Source organism: Colius striatus, chromosome 6 (genome assembly GCF_028858725.1).
Source record: "Colius striatus isolate bColStr4 chromosome 6, bColStr4.1.hap1, whole genome shotgun sequence".
Lineage (NCBI taxonomy): Eukaryota > Metazoa > Chordata > Aves > Coliiformes > Coliidae > Colius > Colius striatus.
The window spans coordinates 17,879,774-17,897,153 of NC_084764.1; the positions used below are offsets into that span (position 1 = coordinate 17,879,774).

General features: G+C 35.0%; 1 protein-coding gene across 2 annotated transcripts in view; it reads left to right on the forward strand.

The window, feature by feature from the left end:
- Positions 1 to 17,380, forward strand: part of ARHGAP5 (Rho GTPase activating protein 5) — a 51,900-nt gene that overhangs the window by 22,721 nt on the left and 11,799 nt on the right. For both annotated transcript variants that reach the window (XM_061997871.1, XM_061997872.1), the window contains exons 4-5: positions 4,531 to 4,678; positions 15,830 to 15,907. In XM_061997871.1, coding sequence (XP_061853855.1) covers positions 4,531 to 4,678; positions 15,830 to 15,907 — 226 coding nt within the window. The remainder of the gene's footprint in view (positions 1 to 4,530; positions 4,679 to 15,829; positions 15,908 to 17,380) is intronic.

Sequence of the window (17,380 nt, forward strand, 5' to 3'; positions counted from 1 at the left end):
ACATATCTCTAACTCATTTTTGGAACACAATATAAGTAGTACAAATTTGACATCTTATTTTTCTATGCTTGAACTGTTTACTGTCATTGTGAGTTCAAAACACTATGACATTTTATGTTGAAACTATTCCTGAAATAGTATCAGAAACTGTATAGCCCATGTGTGTCGATCTCAGTTTTAATAAGATTATGGTAAACATGTGAGAAATGGGAGATCAGCTTATATTTTTATTCAGCTGTTCTTGTGTAAATTTAATGGTTAGCAAAGTACTGTCTCCTTTGGTCTGGAATCATAGAATCATAGAATGGTAGGGATTGGAAGGGACCTTTAGAGATCATCTAGTCCAACCCCCCTGCAGAAGCAGGGTCACCTAAATCAGTTTGCATAGGAACATGTCCAGGCGGGTTTTGAAGACCTCCAAGGAAAGAGACTGCACAACCCTTCTGGGCAGCCTGTGCCAGGGCTCCCTCACCCTCACAGTGAAATAGTTTCATCTTATATTTAAGTAGAACTTTTTGTATTCCAGCTTCATCCCATTACCCTTTGTCCTGTTTCTAGCTACTATAGAAAAAAGGGATGTCCCAACCTCCTGACACCCACCCTTTAGATATTTGTAAATGTTATTAAGATTACCCCTCAATCTCCTCTTCTCCAGACTAAACAGCCCCAGTTCCTGCAGCCTTTCCTCATATGAAAGATGTTCCATACCCCTGATCATCTTGGTGGCCCTGCTCTGGACTCTCTCCAGCACTTCCCTGTCCCTCTTGAGCTGAGGAGCCCAGAACTGGAATGTGCAGTGAACTTTTTTTTTCTCCTCAGGAATATAAGGAAGATCAACATCTGTACATTCAGTTTTCATCTGTTCAATTTTATCACTTTTAAAATGTATACTTGGAGCCGTATGCCTTTTTGAAACTTGGTAGTGTAAAACTTAGTGTAACAAGCTGGAATTCTGGAAATGATCAAAGACATGAGGGGGAAGAAAGAGCATGTTAGGGACCCCATCATCTGATTTATTCATGTCTTATGGTTTCTAAAGAGTTAGCCACAAATTAGAGATTACAAATACTTCATTAGTCCTATAAAATGAATGCTGTTCATGGTGTGTGGCTTTGTGAAGCACTTTAATAGTCCTGAAAGTACTGACACTGCCCTCTGTGACCCTATGCCTGACTGCAAATAAAGCAGGTAAAAAAAATTCCTTTGCATTACAAGTAGTATTAAAAATAGTATTATTATTTCTTTTGTATTAAAAGAGATGTGTGGGAGGTAGAGAAGTGGCTCAGTTTCCCCTTTGATAAATAGGTGGTGATGATGGTAGTTCTGGTGTGATGGTGAGAGATGAAAAAAGAAAAGAGGGAGCCTCTCATGAACACAGGACTTACTAGAGTAAGCAGCTCATCCAGAAAGGGGTTTAATAGATAGATTTAAGCAGTTTTTTATTTTTCTAAGTTAATTCTAAAAGATTGTGTGTGTAGGTTTGGATAGTCTTTTAGTTTTCTAAGTTAATTTTAAATTATAATTTTATATTATACTCTCATGCCTCACAGCTGGCTGAAGTCTCAACCTAGTTTCTCTCTAGAAGATGAGTGCTGCTTAGCTGGTTCCCTCATACCTATATCAAGAGGGTTATTCTTGACATAATTTAAATCTACATTTTCACTGTTTTATGTTTTTTATAATAATATTTCTGGTTTTGAAAGCAAGACTTGGATACCGTGCTGGGCTGGCATACATGTTTTCATGCTTGCCTTGTTTTTTATTATTAAGATAACTAGCTATTTTTTTGCAACACGCAGTTCTGTAATTAAACTGCTGTAATTAAAGCAATATTGCAAGCAGATGCTTTTGGTATCTCCAGTGCAAGGCAAGGTTGGGATTCTCAGAGTTAAAATGCTCTCCTGCCAAAATATATGCAGGTCAGCTGGAGATTTGGCATTAACCTGTATTAAGTTATGAAGAGAAGTTGTCTTTGGCAAGAAGTGGTGAAACCCGTGCAGGAAAGCTTGATACTAGTGCAGCAGTCTTATAAAAATCCCCTCTGTTTTATATGAAAACTAAGGATTTCAGCTTTATGGTATCGGGCTTGTGTTTTAGTTACTAACATGAAACAGTGGTATGTGAAACAATGAGATTTTTCCTAGGATTAGCTAATGAGACTTTTTTTGCTGGTACTTGTCTTCTCTTACTATTTGTCTAATTAATAGTGCCTATTAGTCCTTTATTATTATGGTGTAGGAGAAGCATACAAATTTATCTTTGACTGTGCCTTGATTAGTGCTTGCTTTATGCAGTGTTAGGTGACTGTTGTATTGTGGGGAGTAAACCATTGAACTAAAAATGCCTGTGGCAAAATCATAATGTTGCCACCAAAATCTAGGAATTCAGAAATGATTCACCTTTTCCAGGTATTGTTTAACTGAATGAATATTTAACAGTGTTTTTGTTTGAATAATGTTTCATTAAAAAAATTTTAGAAGTTAATATTACACAGAAAAATTTCTGATAGTCATTATTTTGACTAGCAGAATTAAAAGTTCCATGCTATGACTGATGGATCAGAAAAGCTGCTCTTTTCTCAGTGGGGAGCAGGAATAAACAAAGGTTTTACTAAAGCTCATTTTTTAAGAGGTAAGACCTGTATTTTTTCCTGAAGCCAGTTAATCCTTGACAAAGATCAGCTCTTTTGCACAGTGGTGTACATTTTTTTTTTTCCACAACAAACTCTTCACTTAAGAAATCTAGATGTGAGACTTAAGGAAAGTATAGCTATCAGGATATAGTGTAATTTATTTTCAATACATTGAAGTTTTGTTGTTAACTTGTAGAACTATATTTTTTTTTTAATGAAGGTCGTGTAGATAGTGTTACTTGCAGGAAGAGTTGATTTGTGGTATCATTGGAGAGTTAACCCACTCATATGCCCAAAAAGTAAGGGAAATTGCAAGACAGATACTTTAAATTGGACAGGGGAGAGACATAATACATAATGGGAAATAACTGCTAAAATTATTATTGGAACTTTGTCTGCCTTGTGAAGTCCTAATTTTATGCTTGTGGAATAGCCCTGCAATGATCATCTCATTTTTTACACTACTTTTATATCAATTTGCAAAGGACTTCTGTTTTTTTCTTGTCTTTTTTTCTTTCTTTTTTTTTATAGTTCTTTAAATTCTTTGGACAAGTTCTCACTTTTCAAATTGGAGAGCAAACTGATTGTTTCAGTTGACAATTCATCTAAGAAACCTTTCTGCTTTTTTGAATGTGTACTGTCATACTTGATATACAACTCTTCCTCTAAACACAACAATTGTTAGAAAAAAATACATTCTTTATTCTAACTTTGTGGACATATTTGCTATTTCATGCTATGTCCAGGTATTCTACACAGAAAATAATATTAATTAATGTTATAATTGTCATAAAAATTCTATAAAGTCCTAGCCCATTCAGTTTTTTACACAAAGATATGGAAATTCAACATTTTTCTAGATGCACAATGTTGCAATGAGACATGCTGTGTCTTAATTGAACTGTAGTCATCTTATAAATTATAAAATTCTAGAAACTTGATTATTAAATTTAAATCTATTGTACTTCTCTTTTATTTTGTACTATTAGATGTTGACTGAAGAGCTTTTATGTGAAAATATAACTGCTTTGAACCTCTTGATGTATATAAACTGAAAGACAAAATGCTAGATTTTGATGGTGACGTTTACTTGATTTCCATGTTCAGTTGCCAGTCTAAAGCCAATTGATTGACCGCTTCATATGTTCACCTCTGAATATTTTCATTAACATTCAGAGATGAAACATCGTATCTGGTATAGTATAGATTTCGTAATTATCCAAAGGTGATTTGTCAGTTGAACTGATAAAAGTCTGTCTCGAGGGGCGTGGGAATCAAAACAAGTAAGAAGACTCCATATGAAAGTCATTTTCTTAGTATTGATTGGGGACAGACTTCCCTTTGGTTAAAATGCCATGCCTGGAGCAGGACAATGATGCTCAGTAGAGTGCCTGTAACACTAACTGATAGCTATACTCCCTGCATCATGTTTCTATCACAGTGTCAATATATTTAGTGTCTTTAATGAGATCCATAGAGAAGATGATTTTTTGTGTGATATGACACTTTACAGCCTTATCCTAAAATTTTCTATAGAGATGTTCAAATGTGGTTCATGTAGATTCCTTTGTGAATGTCACTGAAAGTTAGTATGTAAAGACTTGTCATAGCACTCTGAACAATTAGTGTGGTTTTTTTTATTCATATAGTATTTCAGTTACTGGTGCATTGAGTCATCCTGTTCCTAATGGGATACAAAAATGACCAAATTTCTTACAAGTTCAGTACTTTGTGTCAAATGTATGCTAGTTTAAAAGCACACTTCTTTTTATTCAGTTTATCATTGAGGAATTTAAATGTCTTAGACGTGTGGTCTGTTTGATTTTACTCAATGGTTGAAATACAAGTTAGTTAAAATATTACCTGAATATTACTTAAATAACTCTGTTTTATTGTAGCCGAAAAAGAAAAGTAAGACATTCAATCCTCCAATCCGTAGAAACTGGGAAAGTAATTACTTTGGGATGCCCCTACAGGATCTGGTTACACCTGAGAAACCGATACCTCTGTTTGTTGAAAAATGTGTGCAATTCATTGAAGTCACAGGTAAGACAGGAGAACTTTTGGAGGAAAGACTTTCCCACTTTGCATAATGAGTAAAGCTTTTCATTTTCTGTTTTCAAGTCTCACTGCTGCCACTGTATTTTACTTAATATATTGAAAAGCTCTGAAATCTACTTTTTCTAATTGCAGAAAACAGGTACTTGGTATGGCTTAATTAGATTGCTTTATTTTGCTGGTAAACCTAGTTTTGCATTTTATCTTCTAAGATGGAAACATTTCTAAATACTGTGCACTTCTACATGAAAAATGTTAATCAATTTGTTTAACTTGCAGATTTCCAGTTTAATGTAAAATATTAGGATGCATGTGTTTGCACTAGTGTGAAATTTCACGGTATGGGGGTTTTTTTTCTCTCTCCTGTCTCCTTGGTTGTGTGTTTGTCTATGCCTGTTTACTGTATGACCATGAAGCAAGTAGGATCATCCTGCTGGACTAACAGAATTAGGAGTGGGGGATCAATTTGAGGCTTGAGAGCTTCCTGTGGTTTGTTTTGGTTTTGGTTTTTTATTTTTTTGTTAGTAAAGACAGCACTGGTTTTTGGTTGGTGTGTAGGTCTTGCTTGCTCTGAATTTGCATAAATGCTGTATTGCTGTATTTGAAGCAAATGAGCACGTGAACCTGTCTGACTGGAGTTGAAACGCGAGCTTTTGGTGGGTGTCTGCGGTTTGATATTGTTTAGCATAAAGTGAAACAGCACCTTTTTCAACATTTTCTTACTTCTGTAATACTATCATCCTACAGCCAGAATTGTAACAATTTCAGCAAGAGTAAAATGGAAGAGTTTTCTTTCTTAAACTAAAATTCAGTTTTACTGCCATCTCTAAGAGTAGTGTTTCCAGAAGGACTACTACAGGTGGTACGCCTAATAGCTGTTTTTGAAGGCTTATATACTGCATTATTGCAATCAGCAAAAAATCAAGTGAAAGCTCAGGCACTGATCTTTTGAGAGTTAGTATACATGTTAGTATAAGTCTGTCTTTAAACTTTGCCTCCTATTGATTCCCTGCCTAAAGTTAAGAGCTGTATTTTCTTCTCTCTTGCTTTTGTGTTCCTCACCTCGCCCAGGAAAAAATGGGGAAGGAGGAAGGGGAAGGAGTAATGGAGCACTATAGGAAGTTTAATATAGATTTTGTGTTTGCTATTGTAGAAAAAAAACCCCACAAAACAAACCCAAAATGAAAGAAACCAACATAATTTTGTGGGCGAGTTACTTTCTGAATGCTTCTTTTTTTACAATGGCTACATATAGCTGCCATATATATCTGTATATTACAGACATTCACCAATAACGAGCATCAAATGGCTTTTTTAATAATTTGTGGAACCTAGAAGTGATATCTTAGATTTAAGCATATTTAACTTTGTAAGAATATTTTCAAACAATAAAATTGTAAATCTAGATCGAAAGAAAAGTGTTTTAAAATAATGTTGTCTCGTATCTACTGACTTCAAAAGAAAGTCTGTATTTCTCTCCCAAAGGATTTGCACCAGCTTGTGGGGTGTGAGACTATAATAGTGCATGAACATGATTCATTTTCTTTTTTCCTCATAATTGTAAAATAATGCAAACACCCAGAAGATACAGCACTGTTATCTTCTAAAGTGTTTCCGCTGAAGAATAAAATGTTTAGTTAAGCTACTGATGTGTTCAGAATGTGAGGGGCTCCTTAAAAGTGATGACTTAGGAGGTCCTGCTACTTCCTTTAGCTGGATATGTTAGTTCATCCTGGGACACTGCTGTAAAACTTCTGAAAGCTGGAGGATTTTCATTTTGGCCCTAAGTGTGACCTGGACAAACATTGTACATGCTGCATGCTTTGTGGCTGTGAAGACAGTTAGTTGTCATGCTGTTTCTGTTAAGCACTTAGTAAAGACAGAACAAAACCTCTGTTTTTGGTCTGTATTACCATTTTCTTTCTCCTACTATGGATTCTATATAAGTAGCTTTGGTTGTTCTTTTCAACTGCTGTACTTGGTTGTGGGAGTTTTCTTTTTGGTGTGCATTACTTCTGTATTCTGTAGGTATTTGAGTTTCAAGCAGTGTTCTGACAGAATGTGTTTCTTGCCTTTGAGAGAGGAGAGTGATTTGCATTCAGGTTGTGTACTGACATACACTCACATCTTGGGACTGTCTGAGAGAAAATTCCACAAACACAGTTTTGGAAATGACCAGTCTGCAGAAAGCAAGCCAGGATCTGTTAGCTTTAGGCTGCAGTCCAGAATGGTATGATTCCCATTTGTTAAAGCTATTGTTTCAACTCACCTGGCCCTGGGGAGTCATCCAATACTTGAGCTATCTCTTAGCAAGTCAGCCTTCCATCAGTATTAACTGAGTGGAATACCAGTGTTTATTATTATTGTTTTTTTAATCAAGAAGTATAGTCTTTTCCAACTCTTCTTGAATGAGGCTAATCAGCATATTTCTCTTACAGAAGACATATTTGTTTAGCTTTTCCTTTAAGTTACTTTCCTGGAGTACAGTTCCTTCCCTTTGTATTACCACATGTAATTTGCATTGTGACTGAATTGGAGGTTTTTTGCAAAGATATGATTAGTCTCAAATTGAAGGACTAATCTTAATTTTTAATGTTCCGTATCTCTGCCTCATGAAATTATACAAGTCAGTACCTACTCATCTAAATTGTGGCTGAGGCTAGAAAGTCTGCAGTATGAAAAACAGTGTTCTCTGCTTTGTTTTGGATGCTTAGATGAGAAGATAGTAGCATAAAGTGCCTTTGCAGATTCTAGTTCCACCATAAACCATAAAGAATTGAGCGTAGGCAGAAAATACCATCAGATTTTTGTTTTACCATACTCTCCCAGGATATTCTCACCAAATAAGAAAAGAAGTGCATCAGAACAACAGGGACATGTGGGGAAAAAAGAATTGGGGAAAATAAAGTAAATTCAGGAGCTGAAAAATTATCTTCTGTTGTAAATCAACTTATTTTTCTTTCGAGGGAGCCATATGGATCCTATCAGGGTGAAGGGAGATCTCTTAGAGATAAAAGGAACTTAAGTCAGAGCCCACAGATAGAGATACTTTGCACATATTTCTGTTTAGTTTGATATTTTCCAGTAAGAAGTTTTATTCTCAACTGGTTTAGCTTTATGGAGTCAACTAATTTCTGGTTTTGAAAGATAATCTAGGACTTGGATGCCATTGGAATCTTTTTTTATAGTATTGGAAGTAGAAACTGAGGGAGTAAAGTGGTTAATACTCAAGCAGATCCAACCCTGATATGCAGTATGTATCAGAACTTTCATTTTAGCAGCAGTGTGTCCTGTTGCTAATACTAATAGTATGAAGCAGTAATAGAACATAATGCTATGTTTTGTTGGAACCTATTAAAAAAAAGTAAAAACGCCTGTAAGATTATCTTAAATTTAATGACACTGTCAGTTCTGGATAAGGAATAAGGAAAGCTTAGCTAAATATCATAAACAAAGCTTGTTTGTTTCCATATTTTCTGTGATTATAGGAAAATGTTTTCTCTATCCAAGTCTTTCATTTTTTAATTAATTTTAATTATAGCGGGGTAAGTAATTTTGGGTTGATTGTCAGAGTTCTTTCTTGTTGGTTCATTGAACAAGATTATCAAAAGAGTCTTTATGTTTCAGGTAAGTAATTTGATACTAGTGAATTACCAAGTTTTTCTCTAAACATCTTGTTGTAAATCTAGAATATTTTCAGAAGAACGTATTTTCTAGTAAAGCTGTTTAAATCTTATTGATGATCTTTTCCAGACTATATAAACATCTTTCTAACAGTAGCAACTCAACATAATGTATAAGCTGCTGATGTTTGTGTGCTTATGCCTCTGTCCCGTTCTTTTGCAAATCAGTATATAACTTCCTCTTGAGGGCAACTACTTAAATTGGCTTTTTCACTTTGGTACTTACTTTCAGTTATGGACTTACAAAAGATGATTTTGTTGATACAGTTATTTTAGTGTATTTTGTTGCTTTTTTATGATAGGCTGAATAAAATGTCCTTTTTTTACTTGAATTTTGTAAGTATATTGGTTTCTTGCAATCTAGATTTATGGAAACTAGAGATTTTTATTTTTAAGGAAATTCTAGTGACTTTTTTTTGTACAGACATAATGATGCTATGAAGACTTGCTAGGAATAAAATCAGTTGGTAATTTAAAAAAAATATAGCCAACCTAGACCATTATTTTTTGAGTACCAGTCATTTTTTCTACATATTGGCAGCAAAATCAAGATAATTTTTGAAGACGTTTAACTGTATTAATAATATGAATTCTGTGTTTCTCTACAAATTATCCTCTAGAGAGTAAGGAGGATATTTTGGTACTCTGGTAGTTTTGTTAGAGAGAGAGAAATGCAGTTTTTTGAAGGCTAGTTGAACGTTTAACAAAATATTGGTATGATTAAATTTATGTTGCAATACCACGTGGAAATACCAATTGAATGTCCAGTTTAAGTGTAAAAAGTTTACATGTCTGTTGCAAGTTTGTAGTACAAGTAGCTCATTTTTTATGCTGTTTTACATGCCACCAATTTGACTTCAAATACTCTTTGTGTGGTATTCAACAGCTACTGTTGTTGATTTTTTTTTTTTTTTACTTTTCTAGACTTGGGAAAAGTAAATTGCTCACGCTAACAGTAGTATTGAAGTTTTGCTATTTTTTCAATTAGTGTTGTGTATTTATTTTTTGTATGAATCGTTATTCATTAGTGAAAATATGGTATAAATAACGTTTTGTTTGCTAAGGATCCTGGCATCAAATTAATATTATGAATACTAGTACAGTTTTGCCATTTTAATAAATCTAGCTCTTGACTATATTCAACTCTAATAGTAAAAACAGCAGAGTTTTATTGTGTTCTTTCTTTATACAATGTTCTTTCTTCTGTACAATAATTACTGCTTTTGATATTTAATCAGTTTTTGTGATACTGTTAAATTTACAATTTTCACGGTAATTTGAGTAAAAGAATATTGCCTTCTGTGAATTTCCCTGTCACCTAAGTTATACTTAGGTCCTTTACACTGAATCTTCCATGAGTCCAGACATTAAAAGTATAAATAATACAAAGCTTGTTTCCAGAGTATGAGGATTGAGTAGAAATAGGCAAAGGAGATTAGTCAGTGGTGCCTGTTGAGGTAAAAAGGCTGATAAACTGTTGAACAAATTGAGCAAATTCAAGGTGGATGATCTCCCTTTTTAATCAAAGGGCTTGGGAGAGTAGAGGATTTTAGGAATCTATTCTGTTGGACAGAGAGAACAGAAGGGAACAAGAGTGGATAGATACAGTAACGATAGAGTTAAATAGTCCTCAAATAAGTTTTGTACCCTCATCAGGTTTGTTAGTGATCCTGGAGTGGGTGGTATGGTTATTATATTCAAGGCCAATACTTCTGTTCAGAGGAATGTAGACAAGCCTGAGGAATGTGGGACAACAGGAACCTGATGGAATTCAGTTAGGAAAAATGCTGAGTCCCACAACTAGAATTTTAAGGACTAAACTCCTGAAAGTGGTTGCTAATGTAGAGCATGTGACTGTCTGAGTAGCAGTGCTGCTGAAAAAGGATCTGGGGGTCATGGTGGTCAATAGGCTAAGTCAGTAGTGCATCCTGCTAAAAATGTCTTCCATATTGGGCTGTCCCAAAAGAAGAGTAGACACTATAGAATCATAGAATGGTAGGGATTGGAAGGGACCTCTAGAGATCATCTAGTCCAACCTCCCTGCAGAAGCAGGTTCACCTAGATCAGGTCGCATAGGAACATGTCCACGTGGGTCTTGAAGACCTCTAAGGAAGGAGGCTCCACAATACCTCTGGGCAGCCTGTGCCACTGCTCCATCACCCTTACAGTAAAGAAGTTTGTCCTTAAGTTTAAGTGGAACTTTTTGTTGTCTGTTACCCATGGTCCTATCACTGGACACTACAGAAAAAAGTGTTGTCCTATCCATACCTATGAGGAGGTTACTGAAAAGGTACAGCGAGGTTAAAATATTGAAGTACCTGGATCGAGGATTAGAGGTGATGATCATGAAAACATAAGGTTCCAACGAGAAGGAAAACTTTTGTTCTGAGGATTATTTAATCAGGTTGCCCAAAGAGATTATAGATTGCCCTTGGAGATGTTCAAATCGGATTTAGATATAAGCAACTGAATTGTAATACATTTCCTTGATTGGGCAGAATGTTGGACTCTGTAACCTCCTCCTGTGATCACTTTGAAATTGACAGACAACGGGTTTTCATAGGTAGGAATGTTTTGCAACTTCAGACAGTTTTACACTTGTAGATTAATTCCGAACTCGAGAGGAGGGGAGAACAGACATCAGGTGCTTCTCCTAATGGAAGACTGACTACAAGACAGCTGGAGGAGGAGCACATGCATTCATTTATTAGTTTGTGAGAATCGCTGAGAACTGCAAACAAATGTTTTGAAATGTTTATAAACACGTTGTGCACTTCAGTTGTATTGCTAATTAAGGTGTCTCTTCAAACACCATGGGAATTATGTAAAGAATTCCTAAACAATGCAGGTTGGACGTCTTATTCCCTTGCATTGTCCAGGCTTAATGTTACCAAATAGTTAATATGCCAGGAAAATTAGAGTATCTCTAGGTGTCACCCATTTTTAGTGAAGTGAAGAATGCACCTACTGTTTCCTAGGCACATTGGTCATGTCATATTAAAGTTTTGTGTTTTTTTTTTTTTTAAATAAACAGGCCAAGAAATATGTGATTGAATGATACTTCAGAAAATGATTGAGAACTTGTTTAGTAATTGGTTAACGTAATATAGAAATGTTAATTCAGCGTTGGATGAGTGCTTCCTGGTTTTGCGATCTTTCTAAAAATACTGCTTATTTTCTTATACTGCTTACTTTTTACTGAACATTACTCTATAAATTACAATAAGAAGCAGTAAGACACTTGTTCTGATTTTGTGTGTCAATTGAATGTCATGGGTCTTTAAAAGCCAGTGTTGATACGCACAGATAAGGGCACATTAAATGTAGAATTTAAAATATATTTTGTGGAAGTAAATTTAGTACTAGACTCAAAAAGAGTTTGGATTCTCTGCTCTGTAATTACATATAGTCTAGGTGTAAATTACTGTTCTGGACCAGTGAGGTGATGATTACTGTAGTCTTGCATAGTGAGAGTAGTATAGAGGTTGAGAAGAGGTACACCAGGTTAATCTGTGGAATAAAATTACAGAATGATACAGATCACAGTATTTACAAATGTCAGTGTGGCAATGATATTCTCAGCTATTGTAGGGGAGAAGGTTCCTGAAAGTTCAATTGGTTGTTGCAGGGGAACGAATTAAGAGAGACAGGCTTGCTGTGATTGGTTTGCATGTATTCAGAAATTTAGACAGAACAGTGATAGTGGAACCTGGTTATGGATGTCAACTTGGCAGATACTGTGTGACTTTTCAGCAGGCTAAATATTATTATAGCTGTTGTCACTCAGGAAAAGGCTTTAAAGTCATCCTAGACAGCTGTCTGAAAAACTTAAATTCTCACTATTTGCTATAAAGCAAGCAAAAAGAATTAGAAGAGTGATGTAAGTGATATGGTAAAATCCCATGAAATTCCATGATATGCACACTATCTGAATACTAGTCTGTTTTAAGAGGAGAAAATAGTTGGAAACAATACTGCATATGACAATAATAGTACCTCTTGGATAAAGAGGGACTGAACTGATTAACTTAGAAAATTTCTGAGAAAGAGAAATGAGATAAATTTTAAAAACTGGTGCTGGGAAAAGCAGAGAAGTTATTGCTTCTTCCTAATAAAAAAAAAAACAAAACAAAACAAAACATTTCATGAGAACTTCATAAATGTAAACCCAGTCTGCTACCATGATACACATTCCCAAATTACAGAACTGCTTATTGCAGAGACAGCAAGGAGGGGTTTGGACAAATTAGTGGAGGATAAAACCTCAAGTGGCATTACAACACCTTATGCAAAAGCTGAAGTAAGCCGCCATCCACAGGAAGCTGGGAGGATATACCACAGAAAAATTGCTGATTTGTGAGTTTGGGTTTTTTCCCCCTCCTGCCCTTCCTACCTCTCTCCTCAAGCACATACTACTTACTGGAAAACCTGGATACAGTACCAAGTAAACTTTCTGTTTGGTCTGAATGGTCTACCATTCTGTTGAAGTTAGTATGTTCTTGAGGAACCAAGAATTCTGAAATATGTTGGTGCCTAATAATGGAAGTGTCCTACAAAGGCGGTATGCACATAGGTGCAGATCCATCTTGCTAATTTTCTCTGAAATGCTTTGAACCCCATGTGAAGTTCAAGTTAGATGATTTTCACTGGATTCTGATCACAACTGGAAGCATTAAAGAAAGTGCAAGAAGATAATATACTTGGCACTAGGAAGTATTTTGAGAAAGGAATAGTCTAGATAAAGGACTTTGTCTTGAAGTAAATACAGGCTATTGTGATGTGAAATAAGGAGGAACTAATTCTTCAAACCTGAAGGTGTAGTAAAGCTGTCAGGATGGAGAAGCAAATAAATCAGATGATTCTGATATCTAATATTACAACAGCCATTGTGTCCAGTAAGGATATCTTGAAAACTACAGCTGGACCAGAAGGAGAGCAGGATAAGAACATAGATAAGAATTCTGGAAAAAAAAGATCAACAGACTTGCAGATTAAGGAATTAAATTTTTAGAAAGCCATCAAGAACAGCAAAAGTTATATACTCTCTCTCAGGATGGACATACGTTATAAATATGCAAGAAGAGTAAAAGTTGAAACTAGGGAACTGGATTGTCTTATACTAGCTGAAGTTCTTAATGTGAAAAGTATTGCAGAAACCTGGCTGGATAATAAACAACAGAGAGTGTTGAAATATTACTTAAAAATTATACTTTCAGACTTCAAGCTGTGGGTATACACACAAGCAGATCAAACTTGTGTCCTTGTGTGCCTTAGAGAAACAGTCTAATGACAATTGACCAACCGTTTCATCAGGTGTTACTTTCTGGAATATACAAGCAAGAAAAATTATTTTCATTTGAGAAATTTGAGAGAGAAATTTAGTTAGCTTAATAAAAAATTACAGGACTTAGCTATTTTTAGAAGATGCTTAAATGCAGTAGGCATCTCCTTGTTTAACCTGACAATTTTCTGAAGTACTGTAAGTTGTCTTTCAGTGATTCTCAGAGCTGTACTGGTCTTGGCAAAGAAATGTCTGCTACATGATGAAATAGGGCAGAAGAAAAAAAAAAGCAGATATGAAATACTGCAGTAGAGTATCTCGATATTCAGAGCAGCCCAGTTCAACTATTCAAGGTTTAAACACTTCTACTAAACAGTGACTGGATCGAACTTCTCAGAAAATGCTATTGCAGCACATTCTTTCTGCACAAAAGGAAATTGAATAGGGATTGGATAAAACACAGAATACCCTGGGGCTGTAGGGACTCCAGTTGAGAATTCTCCCATACTAAACAAAGAATCTCAATCCTGGCTTATTCTTATCTAGCAGTGATTTTTTTTTTATTATTATATATGTATATATTTATGACTTCTGGAAGAGGAAGGCAAAACATTTCTGTCTGATAGTATGTAGAGCAGTCAGAGTGTTCTTTGCAGACAGGTTTGAAGCCCCTTCCAGTTGTGGAAACCACTGAATTATTGAAAACAGTTTTTGACCTGTGGCACCAGACTATACCTGCTGGTGTTTTTTGAGGACATCAGTGAATGAGGCTCAATTTTACTGAAAGGACTGTTTAGATGTGTATTTACAAGAGGAAGCTCTTGGCTATGTATTTGGAAAGTTAAATGGTAGGTGTAAGAGTTTATTGAAGAAAAGCTTACTAAAATAGCCTCAATGCAGCGAGTAAAGAGGCACATGAATTGTTCAGATATTAAGAAGGAAGAATTGAGTTAAAAGAGTTGGTATCAAATTAATTGGTATAAATTCCCCAGCATTATGAAGCAGTTAAGTACTTTTGGTCCTTTCAGCATTGTAACAGGATTCCGTGTTTCTTGGTAACTTGAAAGGCACTCTTGGTGAGTGTGGTGTTATGTATTGATCTGATAATCTAAAATGCATTTAGTTACTGGCCTATGATGATAAAAAGCCAAAAGATTTCATAAAGCTCTAAAACTTATTAATTTTTTAATAGAAACATGTACTGTTATAAACATCTAACATACAGATAATTTTGCACCCATAAAGTTAACTGGGAGAGTTATGTAACTGTAAACTGCTTATATTCTTTAATGAGTTCTTGCTTAACAAAGAGAAAAGATCTTGAGTAATGGTGTCATTAGCAGGATGAATGCTTTCATTCAGTGAGTAGCTGTGGGCAAAAAGTAAAGCAATGTAATAGCAGACATCGTCACTGGAGTGCAGAGAGCATGTGTGTGTGTGTGTGTGTGCGCATGCGTGCATGCACACATAATAAAGGTGCATTCTTTTAGTGATTTTTTTTACCTACAATGGCTCTTTAACACATAGTAAACCAAAGTAATAATGAGAAACCTGAAGTCGTCCTCTTCTTAACAGTCTTCTCCTTTTCTCCTCTTCCCTCACCCACCCCTTAAAGAAAGACTTGTAAATAGCATGATAATTTACCTTGGAAAAGAAGTGAGGAAAAATGGATGCAAAGTTTATAAAGTATAAATGGTAAAAGGGAGAGCATGTTAGAAGATTAAGTCCTTATCTCATACAAGTTTGTTATACCATGAAATTAAAGATAGGAATCAATTATAAATGCTTGATTTTCCTGCAGAGTATTTTATTAGTGTGTTTTTTCTTGCCATAATAAGTTGCTAAGCCAAATTGTGAAAACACCTTTTATTACTGTAAGTTCTGTAGATTCTAAACCTTAGAATTAAGACTTTTGAACAAGTCTACTAGAGATCAAGACAAGAGTAATTTTGGGTAAATAATTCTACAAATACCTGCACTCAGGCCCTGTGATTCATATTAAATGAAATAGTATACTCAATAGACAACTGATATTTTGTGTTTTGGAGTCTTTTTAGGCAATTAACATTTGTATTCCCATTTTTGAATCCTGAATTAGTAATTACAAATGGCTTTATTTTGCTCTAAATGATATAAACTTGGTTTTGAACATTTTTTTTTTCCTCTCCTTCTAAGGATTATGTACTGAAGGCCTATACCGTGTTAGTGGGAATAAAACAGATCAAGACAACATTCAGAAACAGTTTGATCAAGGTAATGACAGATTTTATTATTTTAAACCTAAACAGAACTTGAATTCTCCATAGACTTACCATAGTGCAATATAAAAGGGTTGTGCTTTCAAACTGACTTCCATTTAATGGTCTGAAAGGTTGTGTTGGTATAGTCCAAGTTATTACCAATGAAGCTGTCTATAAATGAAAGCCAAGACACAGTCTTGTTGCATCTGAAATTAATTACTGTTAATATATTTTCTATGTGGTGTTCTAGTGTTTTAAAGTTTAGATGCAGTTCCAGCTTATGTTCGTGCTAATAGTTCATTAGTCCTAGGCATTAAGGCATTCTCTTTCCCCTTTCAGCCCTCCAAATGTAATACTTCTTGATACGTATCTAGTTGAAAGTGCTTTTGAATAGTATGGATTAACAGTTAAATCTTGGTAATAAATTTCTATCAGGACCTTTCTCATGATAAGATACACTGGAATATGATTGGTAGATTACGTTTTTCAATTTAATGTGTTAAAAGAGGGTCAGCATAATTTTTTTTTCCTTCTGTTTTCTCAATTTATTATCTCAGTTGATATTTCAATATGAAAACACTTCTTAAAGTTTCTTGGATATTGATCATGAAGTTGAGACTGTGAAAAAGAATAAAATTCCTCTTAGATGATAAGTAAAGCAATTTAATTATTTTTTCATGGCATCGTGAAATCATAACAGTTGGAAAAGGCCTTTAAGATCATTGAGTCCAACCACTAACTTAACACTGCCAAGCCCATCACTAAACTACACATCCCTCAGCATCTCATCTATGTGTCTTTTAAATATCTCCAGGGATGGTGACTCTACCACCTCCCTAGGCAGCCTGTTCCAATGCTTAAGAAACCTTTCAGTGAATAAGTTCTTCCTAATCTAAATCTCCTTTGGTGCAACTTGAGCCCATTTCCTCTTGTCCTGTCATTTATTACTGGGAAGAGCAGACCAACCCCAACTTACTACAGCCGCCTTTCATGTAGTTGTAGACAATGATCATGTCTCCTCTCAGCCTACTCTAGGCTAAATAACCCCATGCTTTGCTCTTTCAGATAATTGAAGTATGATGCTAGATTTTCTTCAGTCACATTATTAAGAATGGTCTAGTATTTCAGATGGGGTTAGAATTCTAGAAAGTAAACGTTAGCATTTTCAAAATGTCACTTTTTAAATACTTGAACTTATGTGACTTCCACTTCTAGCCTTGGTTTAAAAATTAGGTAGCATTACTTTATTATTATAGATACACATTTTAAAAATATCTCTAGTTATAAAAAATAAAGCTTTTTGTATTTGTTAATCTAGCAGTAGGCAATACGGCCAGGTATGGTCACTGGTATGTTTTGTTGAACTTTTCAAAAAAGGCTCCATGTAATCACATGAACACAATCACATAGATTCTGCAAATTCATATGTCCCGTATCATTTTTTACCAAAATGTTGGGAAATAGAATTTAAAACTTATTATTGGGG